Consider the following 16,001-nt stretch of genomic DNA (forward strand, 5'->3'; position numbering starts at 1 on the left):
GACACCATAAATGTGTATATAATATAGTTACTATAAATAAATACATTACCTCATCACTCTGTATCCTGAAGAAAGTTGTCTTGAACATATGACAGTAGTATGAGAAGTTCCCCTGCAGATGTGACAGCTCGTTAGCCTTCATATGAAACACCTGGGTCACCACTGATGGAGGCCTCACACATAAACCCAGTTTTAGGTCAAACTGAGCCTCATTGCTGGTTCTTAGACTGAGTGTGTGAATTCCCCCGTGTCTGAAAATAAATGTGAGGCAGCAACTTGTGAATTGAGTCATCGCCTGTGCAGCACTTTGTCGTACCACAGCTTCCTGAGTGGTTTCACATCCAGCAGAGATGATATATTAAGGACTATCTCTGCTCCTGAGTCCCCTCACAGAAACATTTGAATGAAGCTGAGGTGTGGAGTTTTGGGAGAAGAGCTGGTGGTCTCATGCTTGGGGAGAGATCAACCAAAGCGCTGTGTGAGAGCACCTGGCTGTGCTGTTTGACAGACAGCAAAGACACCTGGAAACCCAGAGCAGTGTGTGAAAGCCACTGCTGCTCTACAGGGCCATGCATTATGCACGACTCTCTCTTTCTCTTCCTCTCTTTTCCTCTGCCCCCTGCTCTGCGGTAAAAATAGATCAACAGACCTGAGCGTTCAGCTCTTTTTTATGCTTCTCACTTTCACTTGGATCTCACCAGGTGCGGCGGCTGTTGGCTCCCGACTTGCTTTTGTGTATCCGTGCTTGTGTTTAAACACGCATGTGTTTGCACACACTTTGGAGCGTGTGTGGATATGCACGTGCTCTGAATGAAGCTTGTGTGCGCGTCAAGCGGGGTGACTGTTTTATCAGTGTGCCACTGCACTCGGATTTTAATAAAAGTGGGATATTAGTCTCGCAGTGGTGTTTCCTGCTATTATTGTTGAGAGAGAGGATGGGATAAGGGATCCTGGGAGGCATGAAATTTGTAAAACCTGCAATAAACCCTTCACAGTTAGGATAAAAGTGCATAGGCGCCTTAGTTTTGTTTTCTGCTGGGAATCTCAGTGGAAATTTCAGTTTTTGGCCAAAACTTACTGATTTAATAAAATGTCTGACTGTGTGTCTGCTTAAGGCTTCCGTAGTTATGAAATAGCAAGTCATAAAAACCACTTTATGGCACTTTTGGCCCTGCAGTTCCAAAGTTCTGTGCTGACGTCATCCTCTCCTGTATTGAAACAGCATTCCTTCATATTCATCACCATGCAACGTGCACATGTGTGAAAAGGTCCCCCTGTTGCTGAGCACAGAGGCTCCCTGAAGACCATTGATCCGTGTCTATGACCACCGAGGTCTCCTGCTCCGCCCTGATTGCCATTCGGCTGCTAATTAAACAGTGCTGCTTAACGAGTTCTCCTTGATAACGAGGTTGGAAGGAAAGGTCAGCCTATCAAGCTCGTTGCTACTGGACAGTGTCACTAACGAGGCTGTCTGAGAGGACAGGTACACACACACACACAGATACACACATACAAAAGACTCATTATGTAAAAGATAAAGGATGACTCTAAGCACATGTTTCATTGTCTGTGCTTGTACTGATTAAGACAGATGGAGCAGACTGGTGCAGAAATTGCTGTTTTGAATTTACAAAAGCTGTCATGTTTTCACTCCTAAAGGTGGGGTTCATAACAAGCGGCGACCTCCAGTCTAAGAATATGAGACAATGCAGAAGTGCTAAAACCTGCTGTTTCTCAAGAGTCTGCTTGAAATTGGCACCGTAAGTACCGGAAGTCACACACACACACACACACACACCAAGCCAAACAAAAGCTGTTTTCATAGCAGAAATTAACTTATTTACAGCCTGGTACAAAAAGCTCTTGCACTTCCAATATGGCCGCTACAGCCGATTCGCTTTAAAAATCTGTTTCATGGTGCATTTCATTTGTACTCAGACGTCAGAATTTACAAGTTACGAGTTGGAAATTTCAACTGGGAGTCAGAATTTCCAACCGGGAAGTTGAGGGATCCACACCACCCCTGAGTTTAAAATCAAAGATGGCTGCCCCGGATGTAAACATTAATTAAGCTCCTGTTATATTCTGTTTATTTTAGAATTTCTGACTAGTGTTTGTCGCAATAAATCAGCTGTATACATAATATCATTCAACATTTATACACAGAAATATTGCTGTTAAGGCAATTTTTCAGACTTAGCAACCAACCAAAACATCAACATAGTTGGCGTTTAATTTCTAAGTAAAATTCTGCACTCTACCTTTAAGTAACCCTAAATAAAGAGCAGAAGCACAGATTTGATTTTATCCACAGACAGAGGTGGAGCTCTCTCTATAGGAGGAGGGGATTTGGCTCCATTTTCCTGCTAATGTCCACATGACACACAAACCCAGAGCCACACACTCAAACCCACGACCTATATATACTATCTGGCCCTCTCATCATTTATCTTACAGCGGCAGAATCAGGATAGATTGGTTCAATTAGACTGGCCTTTAATGTAATCTGTTTAATCCATTTCTATCATCAAAGCCAATACCTACCTCTCTCCTTGGAGAGCAGGATTAGCCCCTCCAAGAGCATCTCACAAGCCAGCGTCTATAAAAACGCAGCCTTCGGAGTCGCCGAGATCTCCTCCATATTTGCTCTTTACAACCGGCTGTGGAGCAAACACAGTGTCTGGAGTGAAGTTTTAATGGGTGAGGATTTAAGATGTTCATATCCGAGCAGAGATTGCAAACGCTGTTTGGCACAATGCACAGTTCGACCATAAAAAAACAGGAGGAGTTTGACTCTTCCTTTTCCTTTATCCTCGCTGATTTCACACTCACACAACCAAATCTGTCTTCTATAATTAAGTTGTGGAAAGTTGTGGCTGTGTTGTTCATAAATGAGGAACAAATGAAATCCAGAATTAATATCCATGCTCTTTTTTGATGAGAACACTCATCTAAGCCATCCTAAACAACATTATTTAGTTTTGAAATTAAAAAAGAAACTATTGGAGACTCTTCTCTGTAATTTACCAACAGCTTTTCCCAGTTTACACAGTATTTTCAGCTCATATCCCCCCAAAATATGGAAAAACAACTCATCCAAGCAGCTTCAGAACTCCAATTTCAATGCCTCCCTTTCCCCATTTGTGGGTTTTCGTGCTACCTTATTGAAAAAGTGTCTTTAAGCACCCAGGGGGGCTGTGAAACCTGTTCAAAATCCATGACAAATTCCCCCCCAAAATGCACGGCTGTCAATGCAGCAACAAGACTGTTTTCCAAATTCATGGATTTCATCCAGCAGCTGCAATCTGCTTTTACCTGCTGAGATTTCCGCGGGGAAGTGGGATTTCACTCTCAATACCCATCTATCCATCCCCCTACCCGGCATGTCTCTGTGCTCCCGCTGTCAGAAGAAAGGAGATGCACAGGTATTTACTACTGCTGCTATTTTAGGCTGCAAAATGCATTTTTTAGAGACACTCTGCTTACACTCTGTCAAACTGTTATTTACCGGGTAGAATTTAGGATTTCTCCCCTGCACCTGCCTTCATGACAAAAACAGCCTAAACACACTATTTGAGATACTTTCTGCTCCTCCTCGTGTGGATTACCTGCCTGATTGCCTTCCAGGAGAATTCCCCATGCAGCATTAGCAACACTGCTCGTCACAGTCGATGGAAGAGCTCCCCTAGTCTTAATATTTCTGTCAGGTCTCTGCATTCCCCTCCATCTGTGTGGATAATCAGTAACGACATTTAAAGCTTGTCATTTTTAATGATGCAGAAATCCTTTCAAGTGACTGTGCCCATTAAAAAATGGTGCGCCACTTGTATTAAGCCTGCAAGCTTTATAAAGGTTTGCATCTGCTTTAATAAACTGCAAAACTAATAAGAGAGTAAGTGCGAATTATGCATAGAAATATCCTGAAAGTGGATGTATAGACACAGCCTCATTGTTGTTTGCTAACACTGTCCTGTCTTGTGATAGTCATAAAGGGAAATCAGGGCACATTGAAGACATTGGCTTGGCCGCAGGAGCAGATTTGAGGGCTTCTATGTGACTAATATGTGTTTATAATGAGAGGAAAAGTGTCAAATGTAGGTTTATTTGTTGCCAGATGCTCTTCAGGCAGCTTTTATGACAAGCTTGGTTTCATCTGCAGTGAATATGTCTGCACCCCTGCTGCAGTCAATCACTGGATAGGTGAAGATGGGTATGTTTGACATCTGTGTGTCCGAGCGTGTGTGTATAAAGAGACCTCTGGAATGACCTCGCACATAGAGATGATGCTCATAAATTGGTCTGAAGTCTCATTTTCCCCGCAGGATTTTGACCAGCTGCTACAGCTTAGAACCCATTTCGCTCCTGCAGCACTGGCCCTCGCACGCCGAGTGACACAGTTAATGAGCACATTTTATGACCGGATTCAACGTCCAAGGAGAAGCAAATGTAATGTGAATCACGAGGGCTGTAAATAGCACATAATAAGTAATACAAGGCTGCAGGAGACCACTGGTTTCCCATTAAAGTCACAATATGCTTTGGCTGTATAAAGCTAGTATCACAGTTAATCTTATTCACAGTTAACTGATCATATAAGGCTGAGATAAAAGAAACAGGGGCCCCGGCATTTCATAACAGGGCAGTCAGTGCAGGCTGTCAGGAGGAAAAAATAAAAAGAGTTTTGCTGCCACCCTGTGTTTTAAAGCTGCACTTGCAGTGCGTGAATTTTAAAAACCATTAAGCCAATCATCTAAACAATAAGATTACAGGAAAGGAAGAATACGTGTAACTACCCCGCCTAACAAACGCACAGAATAACACAAAATAATTCATTGCACGCATGTAATGGGTATCAATTTTGATGGGAGTGGTAGTAACTAAAGTTTTACTGTTCTTAGTATACAGGTACAGAGCCTCAACTCAATTTGAGAGAAAAAAATAAAAATATAAAAGACAAATAGAGTGAAATAGAATAGAATTAAAAAATAGAAATATTAATAAAGCCAGATATACAAATAAAAGTACGTATTTCCTCAACAAGTAATGAAGTTAGAAGCTTTTTCAATCGAATTCATTCAAAGTTTATCGAAATTCATGTATTTTAGGTCCATTATTTACATTTTTCTATATTTTATTATTATGCAACCCTGCGCATGCTCAGTTAAGGCCCGAAATCTGAACTCTTACCTCGGTTATCTCCGTCGTTTCCCCCATGTCCCCTCGGTAGCTTCCGTAACGTCTCGGCTTTCTCCGTGTCCCCTCGGGTCCCGTCGGTCGAGCTGATTTTCGCTGTCGTCGTCTCCCTCGTCCTCCTCTCCGTGTTGTTGTTCTCGGTGACGCGACGGAGGTGTAGCCTGACGCGGTCTCTTACGTGTCGGTCTGAATAAAAGTGGAGCTCCGTAGACCCGGGAGTGACGAAGCGAGTCTGTGTTGGTAAGAGGATACGCATCCGATGTTTGCTAAACAGATAGATGGCTGCCCAGAGAGGTTATTTGCGCCTTGTATCCGCACAAAGCCAACAAAGAGATCATGGCGGCGGTGTTGCAGAGGCTCAGAAAATGAGTCAGTCTCTGCAAGGCTCGCTGGCTCGAAACACTACTGAGACATAGGTATAAATATGGGAGTGGGCTTGATTTTACTGATCCTGGATTAAACAGTTAAGAAATAATGTACTGAAGCAGCTAGCTATTTACAGCTTGTAAATGTTAGGAGTGTGTTTTTGAAAATGAAGGAAACAAATCGGTAGTGAAAGTGGGGTGCCCTAGTTGCAAAAGAAAAAAACTGGCATACAATGCATGCAGACTTTTTTCCCTCCATTCAGCCTGACAGCTAGCAACCTTTAGCAATGAGAGTCAGTGTATTTTATTTTAATGGTCTGGTATGTCTGTTTAATATGAGGATAAATATGTATCAGAAGCTGGAAAAAATAGTGAAGACTAATGCTTTGCAAATATTAAATACATAGTAGCTAGCTGTGCTAACATGCAGCGCATTCCTATTAGCGTGTTAGCATGCTAACGAGAGCTATCTAGCCCATGCTACAGTGAAAGCTAACATGCTAACTCTAAGTTTGTAACAACCCACTTTCCTGTGTAGCAGCACATTTATTTAAATGCACCCATAGTCGTTGAGAGTCACACACTATCCTCCACATGACTCATATTTTTAAACATTTAGCCTTGTTCTGTAAATTATATGCAGGCTAGCACGTTTAGCTAAGCCACACCCTCCTTGAGAGTATCAACAACAGATTGCTTGAAGAGTTTCTGCAGCAGTCTTTGCTGTGTGCATGATGACATATGTTTAAAAATAAGCCCTATTTTCTTTGCAGCAGATTTTAAATGACCATGGAGGCCGCTGCAGACACACAGCAAGGGGGTGAAACTGCTGTCTCTGAGTCTGAGGCCCAGCAGATCACTCTCGCCCAGGTAAATCTCTTAAGCACCAAGAATTGCAGCTGCAGTTTGAATGAAAACAGTGTGTGACTGTGGGTTGTCATGCTTTGCAGGGGTCTATAGCAGCAGGCCAGGTGACGTCCAGTAGTCCCACAGTCACGCTAGTCCAGTTGCCGAATGGGCAGACAGTGCAAGTACATGGAGTGATCCAAGCTGCTCAGCCCTCAGTCATCCAGTCCCCACAGGTCCAGACTGTACAGGTGAGAAACCTGAAGAAAAAAGCAATGCATATCAGTTTGTATTTTCTCCACCCTGGAAAGCACTCCACTGCCGTTGCAAGAATCTGTGGATTGAAACAAATCTGCTGGTGTTGCATAACTTTCAAAATCCTCATCAAAATAAGTGTGACTTCTTCTTCTGCAGATTTCAACTGTTGCTGAGAGTGAAGATTCTCAAGAGTCCGTAGACAGTGTGACAGATTCACAGAAAAGAAGAGAGATCCTTTCCAGGCGACCATCATATAGGTTCGTCCACCTTTGTTTTATAGAAGTTGTTTTTCACTGCAGGAGCTCGTACTGATGGTTTCTTTGTCTTTTCGCTCCTCAACAGAAAGATCCTGAATGACCTATCGTCAGATGTCCCCGCAGTGCCTCGAATTGAGGAAGAGAAGTCAGAGGATGACTCAGCACCTGCCATCACCACAGTCACCATGCCCACTCCCATTTATCAGACCAGCAGCGGCCAGTACAGTCAGTACTTTTGGATTTTGCTTTTAATTCTCTTCATAAAGCATTTCAGATTCTAACACACTGTCCCTCTGCAGTCGCAATCACCCAGGGTGGAGCCATCCAGCTGGCCAATAACGGCACAGATGGAGTGCAAGGCCTGCAGACTCTGACCATGGCAAACGCTGCTGCGGCGCAGCCTGGTGCCACCATCCTACAGTACGCCCAGACAAGTGACGGGCAGCAGATCCTCGTTCCCAGCAACCAAGTCGTTGTACAAGGTAGAGGAATAATTCCAGAAGATAATCAGACTTTGTGGTCTCAGGATGAATGTCTGTAAGAATATTTATGAAAGTGTTTTTCTCCATCCACCAGCTGCCTCTGGTGACGTCCAGGCTTATCAAATCCGCACAGCCCCTTCCAGCACCATCTCTTCAGGGGTGGTGATGGCCACTTCGCCTGCACTCGGCACAGGAGGAGGAACAGAGGAGGTCACTCGCAAAAGGGAGGTTCGACTTATGAAAAACAGGTATGTGTTTCGTGAAAGTTTATTATATCAATAACACAAGTCCTGCCATGCAGACTCACTCACCCGCATGGTCTTTCTGTCTCTCAGGGAGGCAGCCCGAGAGTGCCGCAGGAAGAAGAAGGAGTACGTCAAGTGTCTGGAGAACCGTGTTGCCGTGCTGGAGAACCAGAACAAAACGCTCATCGAGGAACTCAAAGCCCTCAAAGACTTGTACTGCCACAAATCTGAGTAGAAAACGTCACCCAACGCCTGCCCAGGTGCACGTCTGTAACCGCGTACAGAGACTCAGCACAGAGCCACGCCCCTTTTTCTACTCTGCAGCTTTCTTTTTAAAAACTGCTCAAATATCTGTAAAAAGACTCACCGAGGATAGAAACACACTCTCTCTCAGTTTCAACACTTTATGAATTTTCTTCCCATGAGTTTCCGCAGAGGGGTTTGGAAAGGTTGAGATCGAATGTGGGAGAAACGACAACACAGGGTCCTGATTGTGAAGTCAACAGAGAGCCACCAAAGGGAAGCATTCCAGTCACTGGTGCCTGGATGAAACGGGCAACATCACCAGCAATGGGCCACTTCTCAAGCAACATCACCATCTTTCAACTTTTTACAGCGTAATCCCCAAAACTCTCGGATCATTGGAGACTTTGGTGTGCAGCGTTTGTAACTGTAACCGCGCTCCTGCATTAACATCTGTTACTTATTAATGCTTTGATGGGCTGTGTCATGGACTTTTTATCTTTTAGCTTTGTTTTGTTTATGTATCGCCATTTTTTCTACTTTAATTAACTCTGCCTTGTCAACATAAAAGCTAAGCATTACGTTGGGTTGTAAAATGATTTTTATGTTTAAATACAGAAGATGAGAGACTCTTAAAGAACATTTATGGTTACAGGTATCTTCATATGTCTGATGGCTCTGTAATGCATGTTTCTAAGGCTCATTGTTTTTGTTCTCAACACCTTTAGATAAACAGGCTATGAATTTTGTGTCCTGCTGCTTGCTGTAGTTTGTTCGGGGTTCTTGTGGCAGAGTATCTCCTATAGGAAAAATGATTTAACGACATGGAGGTGGGCTGTAGCATGAGCAGAAGATGATCTGTGTCTTTGTGAAAGCTTGTATTTTAGAAAAGTGGATTTTCATGTGTTTTCTTTCTTTGAAGAATATTTTTTTACGCAGTTTTTAAATTAAATTTATCACTTTAGATTCACTTTGTGTTGAAACCAAAAACAATGGGCCTTATCTTTTTTGTTGCATAGTTCTAAATGGATTTTGGAGACAAAACAACCTGATCTGTGGGTTTATTATGAATTTCTCTGTCCTTTCTTTTGCTTTTTGAAGTTTTTGCATTGATGTTAAAGCATTTAGGAGAAATCAAACACATCTACAAATATCACTGTCAAGATCTCAGCCTTTGATGCACCAGCTGAGTGTCTCCAAGCTCTGTTTAGTCTGATTACAAAGTGGCATGCGCACTTTCCTTGCACATACAATCCTTCCACATTTCACATCAGTCACCAGGATGATTTCACCTGCTGCTGCCTGCAAGGTGAGATTTAACTCTGAAGTAACACTGCTACAGTGATTACTCTGCAATCAAAGGCATCATTATGCATTGATGTTCTACGTTAAATTTCACCATGTACAGCTCCTATCAAACACCCAATGTAAGGATCGCAAAGTGTGACAAATTCAATACGAGAAACTTCACAGCGAACAAATGGAGATTTTCATGAACATGGAATGCCATATTGTATTATTTTAGGTATTACGTATTGTCAAGACCTAGTATGCTTTTTTATGTTGCTTTTCATTAATTTTGTATTCACTATTTCTAAATGTTGGCACCAACTTGTATAATACAGTGCATTATGTTAGAGCTATTCAAATATTACATTTTTTGGCAGCTGTTAATAAATGTGTTTCTGTAATCTTTGATGAGTTTTTATTCAATTTCTGTAAAAATAGTGATGTATTACAAAAGTGTGTTTTACAAATCCTTCCTTTGTGGCAGTTTCCAGGCTTTATACACATATATGTCCCTTTGTTTGTCATAGTGGACCTCCTCAACAGCAAATTTTGTCTTCAGCATGCTCAAAAAGTTTGTATCCCGCTTGTATCTGATCTTGCAGGCTAGTAACACAACAGTAGAGTCCGAGCATAAGTGTGTCAGAGTCTGCAGCAGGGGCACAAAGGTGTCCTCCAGGTAGATGATGTCTGCTCCCAGCACTAGGTCAAAACCTCCAGGAGGATATCGGTCAAGGCCTTCTCCCCATGTTAGCTCGGATACGACTGCGGATCCCTTTGAGTCTGAAGGCAGGTTTGCTTTCACGTTGGCTTCAAGGAAGTCCAGTGCAGGTTGTCTGTCTGTGATGGTCACTTTGGCACCTAGAATAACAATAGCGATATGCATGTTACTGGTTTTTATTCAGTGATTGCCTCAGCAGCATTTGACTGTTATGTAAAACTCACCCATTAAAGCTGCTACAATTCCAACCAATCCTGTTCCAGCACCCAGCTCGATTGCTGTCTTCTTCTCCAACTTAACTTTCCCCAGCTCAAGGTACATGCACATGACAACAGCCTGCAAAACACACGTACTGCACCTTTAATAACACTATTAACACCATTAGCAGCTTAGCTAAATTAGCTTCACTTACTGCATCCCACACAACTGCTGCCACTCCAAGTTTTTTCCAGTCTTGGGTCAGGCTGATGTTGTGGTTTGCAAACCGAAACTGTGCAGATGAATTGTGGAATTTGGAGAGGAGAGGTAAAGAGTTTTCAACGTACGGAACCAAAGCCATGTTTTTGTATTAAGAACTACACTGCAGTATCATATCTGCGCATGCGTCATGCTGTCCTGGAGCGTCGATTAAAGGCACCTGGTCGATTCATTACCGCCACCTTCTGGAAGTAAATGCCTTCCTCCGAGTGTCTAAGTCGTATATTTTGTCCATTTTATTAAAATGTGTCAATAAATGTTTTTCCTGGCAATTTATCAACAAGAAACAAATTATTTTTTGATTATTTAATTGAATTACAAAGCAATTTGAGTGTTGTACTGAGCCAGCCTACTCTGGAGCGAGAGGTAATTTCAGCCAATCATGTTCCAGCGTTGGTACAATCAACCAATGAGAGAAAGAGACTTTAAAATGGGCGTTTCTACAAATGGTTTCCTCAACGGCTGTGGGCGGGGCCCCTATAAACCGACTGAAAGTCAAGAAACCGACACGTTTTCAACTTAAATTTTTTAAATCAAATAAAAAGTGAATCCCTGTAAAAATAGAGTAAAAATCAACATATAATCGTCCTACATGTCATCTCGAAGATTTAATTGTTTCTACATTTAAAATACATAACACAACATGACGAAAAAAAATCATTTACTCATATGACGACTTTTACTTTGAAAGGCAAAAACCGGAACTCACCTCTAAACTACACTCCTGAGTTTGATTTGACAATCAAGACGTGTCCTGCAAATGCGACGAGATGAAAGAAGCCTTTTAAATACCTACACAGGCTTTTTATCACCTTTTTCTCCATCCTTAGAAGTGTTCACTGTTAGCGAAGTCGTGAGTGAACCTTGACATTCAACCGTTCTTTGTGACGGAGCCTTCAGCTGCAGTGAGAATGGATTGATCCATGCCGCTGAGGAAGCCAGGAATGGATTGAGGTGCGGAAGCTAGCGTTAGCCGGCTAGCCATGGAGGGAGGTAGAGGAGCCTGTGACTTTGTAATGTTTGCCTCTTTTCGGTAGAAATGACTTGATATTAGTTGTTGTCGTTCACAACTATACCTTCTACGAATGTAAGTCTTATAAAAGTGCGCCAGTGTTATGCTGCGCACACGCCCTGAATATGTCAGCTGTCCTGCAGATACACAGATGCTGTCATTGCATAGATCTTCTACTAACCCTGCAGAGGCTGAACTTGTCCCATATGCTCTTAAATTAAAATTAAGATTAATGCAAAAGCTTAATACGGCTTTGATCTAAAAGAATGTCAGATGCACTTTGCTTTTACACTGAATTATCCACCACTTATAAGATAAAGATCAACCTGTAAGTCACTGACACCCTGCAGCCTGATAAGACAAGCAGGTAGATCCACCTCAGTTGTATGGGAAGCAGTGCCAGCTGTAGCAGGGCTGTTGTAGGGCAACCATGGGAGGGTCAGTGTCTTGCTGCATCTCCCCTGGAGAGAGTCCTAAGATCCACCGGAGAGAGGTGGAGCTGGAGGAGTGTCCCATCACCACCTGTGAGGATGTGAGCGAAGACACAGGGACGTACCTGCAGCACATCAGTGACAGGGAGCTCCCAGATGGTGAGTACACTATATCGAAAATATCTTTCTTCCATGGCATTGCATTTGAAGGTTTAGGCACAGTCTGTGCAAAGAAACACTCCCCTCCTTACTATGACATGTGTATGTTGCAGAACTGGCTCAAGAGGCAAACCCTTCAGACCACCCGAGAGCCAGCACCCTCTTCCTCAACAAGTCACAGACAGACGGTCAGTATTTATTCCAACAGTTTTAGTCCAGTCTGTTGTTTTTGAACTCACTGATTCCTTTCTCTGTCTTTCAGTTCGTGAGAAGAGAAAAAGCAACTACATGAATCATGTAAGAGAAAGACTAAGCATCCATCTAAGGATTTGTGATTGAAACTTTTTAAATTTAAATTTAAATTTTGTCTTTTCTTTCTGTAGCAGATGTCCCCGGGCCTCCTGACAAAAAAGTACAGTTCCTGCTCAACGATATTCATCGATGACAGCACAGTGAGCCAGCCCAACCTCAAAAGCACGATTAAATGGTAGGTGACCCTGTCCTTTGGAGATCCTCGCAAGAAAAGTCAAATTTAATTTAAGTGGATTTACATCTAGCGGGTCAATGATTTTGTGTCATTTTTTTCTGTTTTAGCGTTGCATTGGCCATTTACTACCACATTAAAAACAGGTAAGTACAGTTTGATGTGTAGATCATCATTAAGTCACATCAGCTCTTCAGACTGAGTTTTAACTTTGCTCTTTCTGCTCTGACAGAGATTCGAACCGCTCGCTGGATATATTCGATGAGAAGAAACACCCTCTTTCGGTGAGTTTAGTCGCACATTTTTTATTCTCGGCTCTGTGATGATTGACCAATGATGATGACTCTCTTCCTGACAGCGGGAAAAGGTTCCAGACGACTACTCCGTGATAGACCCTGAACACAAACTCATCTATCGCTTTATTAGAACGCTCTTCAGCTCGGCGCAGCTCACTGCTGAGTGTGCCATCGTCACTTTGGTAATTATAACACAGAAGAACACACTGCAAGAGTCTGATGCATTGAAGATCACAAACTTTAATCTCTTTCTTTTTGTGAACACATGGTGTGTGCTGTCATAGGTTTATTTGGAGAGGCTGTTGACGTACGCAGAGATGGACATCTGTCCTTGTAACTGGAAGAGAATCGTACTCGGTGCCATCCTGCTGGCGTCAAAGGTCTGGGATGACCAGGCTGTGTGGAATGTCGACTATTGCCAGATCCTCAAAGATATCACAGTGGAGGACATGTGAGTGAGACTTTTCCAAATTTCCTTTTTTCCTCTGCAGCTTAAAAACACTGATCCACACACTTTGTGTCACGTCCTGCAGGAACGAGATGGAGCGCCACTTCCTGGAGCTCCTCCAGTTCAACATCAACGTCCCAGCCAGCGTCTACGCCAAGTATTACTTCGACCTGCGCTCGTTGGCTGACGACAACAACCTCAGCTTCCCTTTGGAGCCTTTGAGCAACAAGCGGGCTCAGAAACTAGAGGTGGGCTCACTTAAATCTGCCTCACTTGTTGGAACTTGCTTTTTGTCTCTGTGTAACCGTTGTTTTCTGTCTCCAGGCGATCTCCAGGCTGTGCGAGGACAAGTACAAGGACCTGCATAAATCTGCCATGAGGAGGTCTGTGAGTGTAGACAACTTGGTCGGCATCAGGAAGTCCCAGGCGGTGCTTTCTTAAATCTACACCTTGGATCCTGCAGAAGGGTGAAGAAACACTTTGAGTGATGGAGGAAAGATTTCCAAAGCTTTACTTGAAAAGTTGTAAAATATTGAATGTGGATGTCTGAGGGGGGACAGAAGTTTACCATACAGTATATCCTAAAATACTACAAATCCAGTCTGTGTGTTCACAACAAAGACCTTTACAGCATGGTGATTCGGTGGAGCTCTCTGCAGATCGTCACATTTCTTTTTCAAGTAGCAGAAGAAGAAATCAGCATGAAGTCACACTTTCTGACGTCATTGTTTTTTCCATCATCAGCCGGGACTCACACACCGACAAACTGGAGCTACCCTGTGGTGTAGTTCCACACAACGACGGACGACTAGATTTTGTTTTGCTTACTATGTAGGCTCCTATAGCTGTGAAATGTTCCAGACTTTATTTAATTCAATAAATTTCAGTCGCTGTTTCAAGTCCAGGCTTTTAAGATGGGAAAATGTGTTGTGTTGTGTGTTTGTTGAAGAGGTCTGAGGAGAGGAAGGAGTTCACTAAGAGGAAGAGACCATGGATGGCTGCGGTGATAGATAGGGGTCATCTACAAGCTTCTGCTTTTGTCTTTGAAAGTGTCACCTGTTGTGCCAGTTTTATGTCGAGGTAAGCTGTAGAGATAAGTTAGAGATAAGGAAATAAACAGAAACATTTACTGTATATTGCTGGAGACGGATAAAAAAGCTAACCATCTTAGTCACCTTTTAGGGATTTGTTAATGACAGATAAAACAACAAATTCTGACTGATATTAAAATGAAAATGCTGAACATCTGCTCTTATACAGCTCATTTAAAGATCTTTTGTCAATTTTAACCCCAAAAACTAATTTTAAATGGACAAAATAAAATAATTTAACCTTATTTCCTCACTTCTGAGATCCCACGTTAAAGGCTCTGGTTGAGGTTTTGCACCTGGGGATGAAAAATGCACTGCTAAATGGTTTAGTTTCACACATCACTAGGCTCATGGGTGGTTTTCCTTTGCAACTTTAGAGCACCTTGTAGGAAAGAGACCAAACTGATGCTTCTTTGCCCTCATCAGGCATTTACATGAGCCGACTTCTCTTCCCTCAGAAGCAGGTTTTAGACGATGAGATACAAAGATGGAAATGTTTACGATAAACTTTTTAACTGTCTTGGATCTGGAGTCCTTGGTGTAATCTGTATTTTATGCTACATGCATGTGAATGTTTCCCTTTTTGCCCTTTCACTCCTCTCACATTCAGCCCAACCTGAGCCATCACCCTCTGCATGCTTGTAGTACCCACTGGCGACCACACAGAGGCAGCGCTGCAGCACGTAAGTAATCTGGCCTGACTGCAGGTGTGAGATTAGTCCATGTGTTAATGCGACATCCTCCAGACTCTCCACAGCTCTGGTGCAGCTTGCTCTGTCATTGCCAGACAGGAGAGCAGGGACAGACACAATCAGGGCTGCTTCCTCTGCAAAGCCTGATGAGTAACTGAGACTAATATGACACGCAGAGGGAAATTTAGCCACGTTGTTGAGGCAGTAAGGTCAAAACAGAAAGCAGAGCTGATCTCATTAATGACGGTTATTGAAGGTTTTGATGCATCTGCTTAATTGGTGATCAAACGTAATCTTGTCCATGATTATAGGACATGTGTAAAGTTCATATCAGTGCAGCAACATGAAAAGTGTCATAATCTGAAATGAATTGTGTGAGCATGTCCGCTCGTGACTCTGTGCGTGTGTATCCTGTAGGGATCACAGAGCCAGTGCAGCTTCATTAATCTCTCAGCATCCTGGGACTTGTCTGAACTCTAAAAGAGGGCTAGAGAGAACAAGCTGCCCCCCCGGGGAGTCACTCCGTTTACCCTCCACACACTCAGGTCACTCTTCATATCACACACTCTTCAGCTACACAATGTCAAAGCCTCCAGTCGGCCTGAGAACACAGGAGCTGCGGCGCTGCACAGAACGCGTGTGATGATTTGCATGTTTTGCATATTTCTGCTCGTCCGTGCGTGAAGATTGAGCGGAGGTGAAATGTGTCTATTAGGGAGGGCAGGGAGGGACTCGTTTCGGAGGATGTGGGTCACACTAAGTGTGTTACATGATTTCTGCAAGAAGCAAAGTGCAGAAGTGTGCCACAACTGTATCATCAATATTTATCTTCCCTCAATAATGCAGAGGAAAGCATGTATACTCATTACATTACAAAACATACGGCTATAAATATCCCCTCCATCAGAGCTAGAGCCACTCTGCAGCTCCTACAGAGTTTGGACAAAGTTTTCCTTTAAGATTAAAGCTAAACCTCACACTTCATAAACATCCCTTTAGATCAAGGCTCTGCGA

The 16,001-nt window shown here is 43.0% G+C and overlaps 3 protein-coding genes across 7 annotated transcripts; 2 read left to right on the forward strand and 1 right to left on the reverse strand.

Annotated features, from left to right (window-relative positions):
• Positions 1-5,279: 5,279 nt before the first annotated feature.
• On the forward strand, positions 5,280-9,580 carry LOC141785946 (cyclic AMP-responsive element-binding protein 1-like). 4 transcript variants are annotated; one of them, XM_074664584.1, is made up of 8 exons: positions 5,280-5,433; positions 6,332-6,428; positions 6,509-6,655; positions 6,819-6,919; positions 7,005-7,144; positions 7,219-7,401; positions 7,496-7,649; positions 7,737-9,580. In XM_074664584.1, the coding sequence occupies exons 2-8, from the start codon at positions 6,342-6,344 to the stop codon at positions 7,879-7,881; spliced, it is 957 nt and encodes a 318-aa protein (XP_074520685.1). In that variant the 5' UTR covers positions 5,280-5,433; positions 6,332-6,341; the 3' UTR covers positions 7,882-9,580. The 4 variants fall into 4 exon arrangements, with proteins under 4 accessions (XP_074520685.1, XP_074520687.1, XP_074520686.1 ...); XM_074664586.1 differs by having other exon boundaries at positions 5,292-5,433; positions 6,335-6,428; XM_074664585.1 differs by lacking the exon at positions 5,280-5,433 and adding an exon at positions 5,440-5,609.
• Positions 9,557-10,525, reverse strand: mettl21a (methyltransferase 21A, HSPA lysine). Its single transcript, XM_074664588.1, has 3 exons — positions 10,310-10,525; positions 10,122-10,233; positions 9,557-10,037 (listed from the first exon to the last, which is right to left on the reverse strand). Exons 1-3 carry the CDS (start codon positions 10,454-10,456, stop codon positions 9,640-9,642), a joined length of 657 nt encoding a protein of 218 aa, XP_074520689.1. The 5' UTR covers positions 10,457-10,525; the 3' UTR covers positions 9,557-9,639.
• A 565-nt stretch (positions 10,526-11,090) lies between these two features.
• On the forward strand, positions 11,091-14,103 carry LOC141786211 (cyclin-Y-like protein 1). Of its 2 annotated transcripts, none has more exons than XM_074664964.1 (10): positions 11,091-11,976; positions 12,090-12,164; positions 12,239-12,273; positions 12,363-12,463; positions 12,571-12,606; positions 12,693-12,744; positions 12,819-12,938; positions 13,041-13,207; positions 13,290-13,452; positions 13,529-14,103. In XM_074664964.1, the coding sequence occupies exons 1-10, from the start codon at positions 11,817-11,819 to the stop codon at positions 13,643-13,645; spliced, it is 1,026 nt and encodes a 341-aa protein (XP_074521065.1). In that variant the 5' UTR covers positions 11,091-11,816; the 3' UTR covers positions 13,646-14,103. The 2 variants fall into 2 exon arrangements, with proteins under 2 accessions (XP_074521065.1, XP_074521064.1); XM_074664963.1 differs by having other exon boundaries at positions 11,092-11,976; positions 12,360-12,463.
• The last annotated feature ends 1,898 nt before the right edge of the window (positions 14,104-16,001 follow it).

Source organism: Halichoeres trimaculatus, unplaced genomic scaffold, assembly GCF_033239565.1.
Source record: "Halichoeres trimaculatus isolate MK-OKI-2021-1 unplaced genomic scaffold, fHalTri1.1 fHalTri1_scaffold_24, whole genome shotgun sequence".
Lineage (NCBI taxonomy): Eukaryota > Metazoa > Chordata > Actinopteri > Labriformes > Labridae > Halichoeres > Halichoeres trimaculatus.

What these genes read in the sequence shown, in the direction of transcription:
- LOC141785946 (XM_074664584.1), top strand. Translation starts at nt 6,342, where the DNA reads ATGACCATGGAGGCCGCTGCAGACACACAGCAAGGGGGTGAAACTGCT. An exon ending in CACAGGTCCAGACTGTACAG is followed by an intron (nt 6,656 to 6,818) that starts GTGAGAAACCTG and finishes CTTCTTCTGCAG; the next exon opens with ATTTCAACTGTTGCTGAGAG. An exon ending in CAACCAAGTCGTTGTACAAG is followed by an intron (nt 7,402 to 7,495) that starts GTAGAGGAATAA and finishes TCCATCCACCAG; the next exon opens with CTGCCTCTGGTGACGTCCAG.
- LOC141786211 (XM_074664963.1), top strand. Translation starts at nt 11,817, where the DNA reads ATGGGAGGGTCAGTGTCTTGCTGCATCTCCCCTGGAGAGAGTCCTAAG. An exon ending in CAACAAGTCACAGACAGACG is followed by an intron (nt 12,165 to 12,238) that starts GTCAGTATTTAT and finishes TCTGTCTTTCAG; the next exon opens with TTCGTGAGAAGAGAAAAAGC. An exon ending in AGAAGAAACACCCTCTTTCG is followed by an intron (nt 12,745 to 12,818) that starts GTGAGTTTAGTC and finishes TCTTCCTGACAG; the next exon opens with CGGGAAAAGGTTCCAGACGA.
- mettl21a (XM_074664588.1), bottom strand. Translation starts at nt 10,456, where the DNA reads ATGGCTTTGGTTCCGTACGTTGAAAACTCTTTACCTCTCCTCTCCAAA. An exon ending in CAGCAGTTGTGTGGGATGCA is followed by an intron (nt 10,234 to 10,309) that starts GTAAGTGAAGCT and finishes TGTGTTTTGCAG; the next exon opens with GCTGTTGTCATGTGCATGTA. An exon ending in AATTGTAGCAGCTTTAATGG is followed by an intron (nt 10,038 to 10,121) that starts GTGAGTTTTACA and finishes TTGTTATTCTAG; the next exon opens with GTGCCAAAGTGACCATCACA.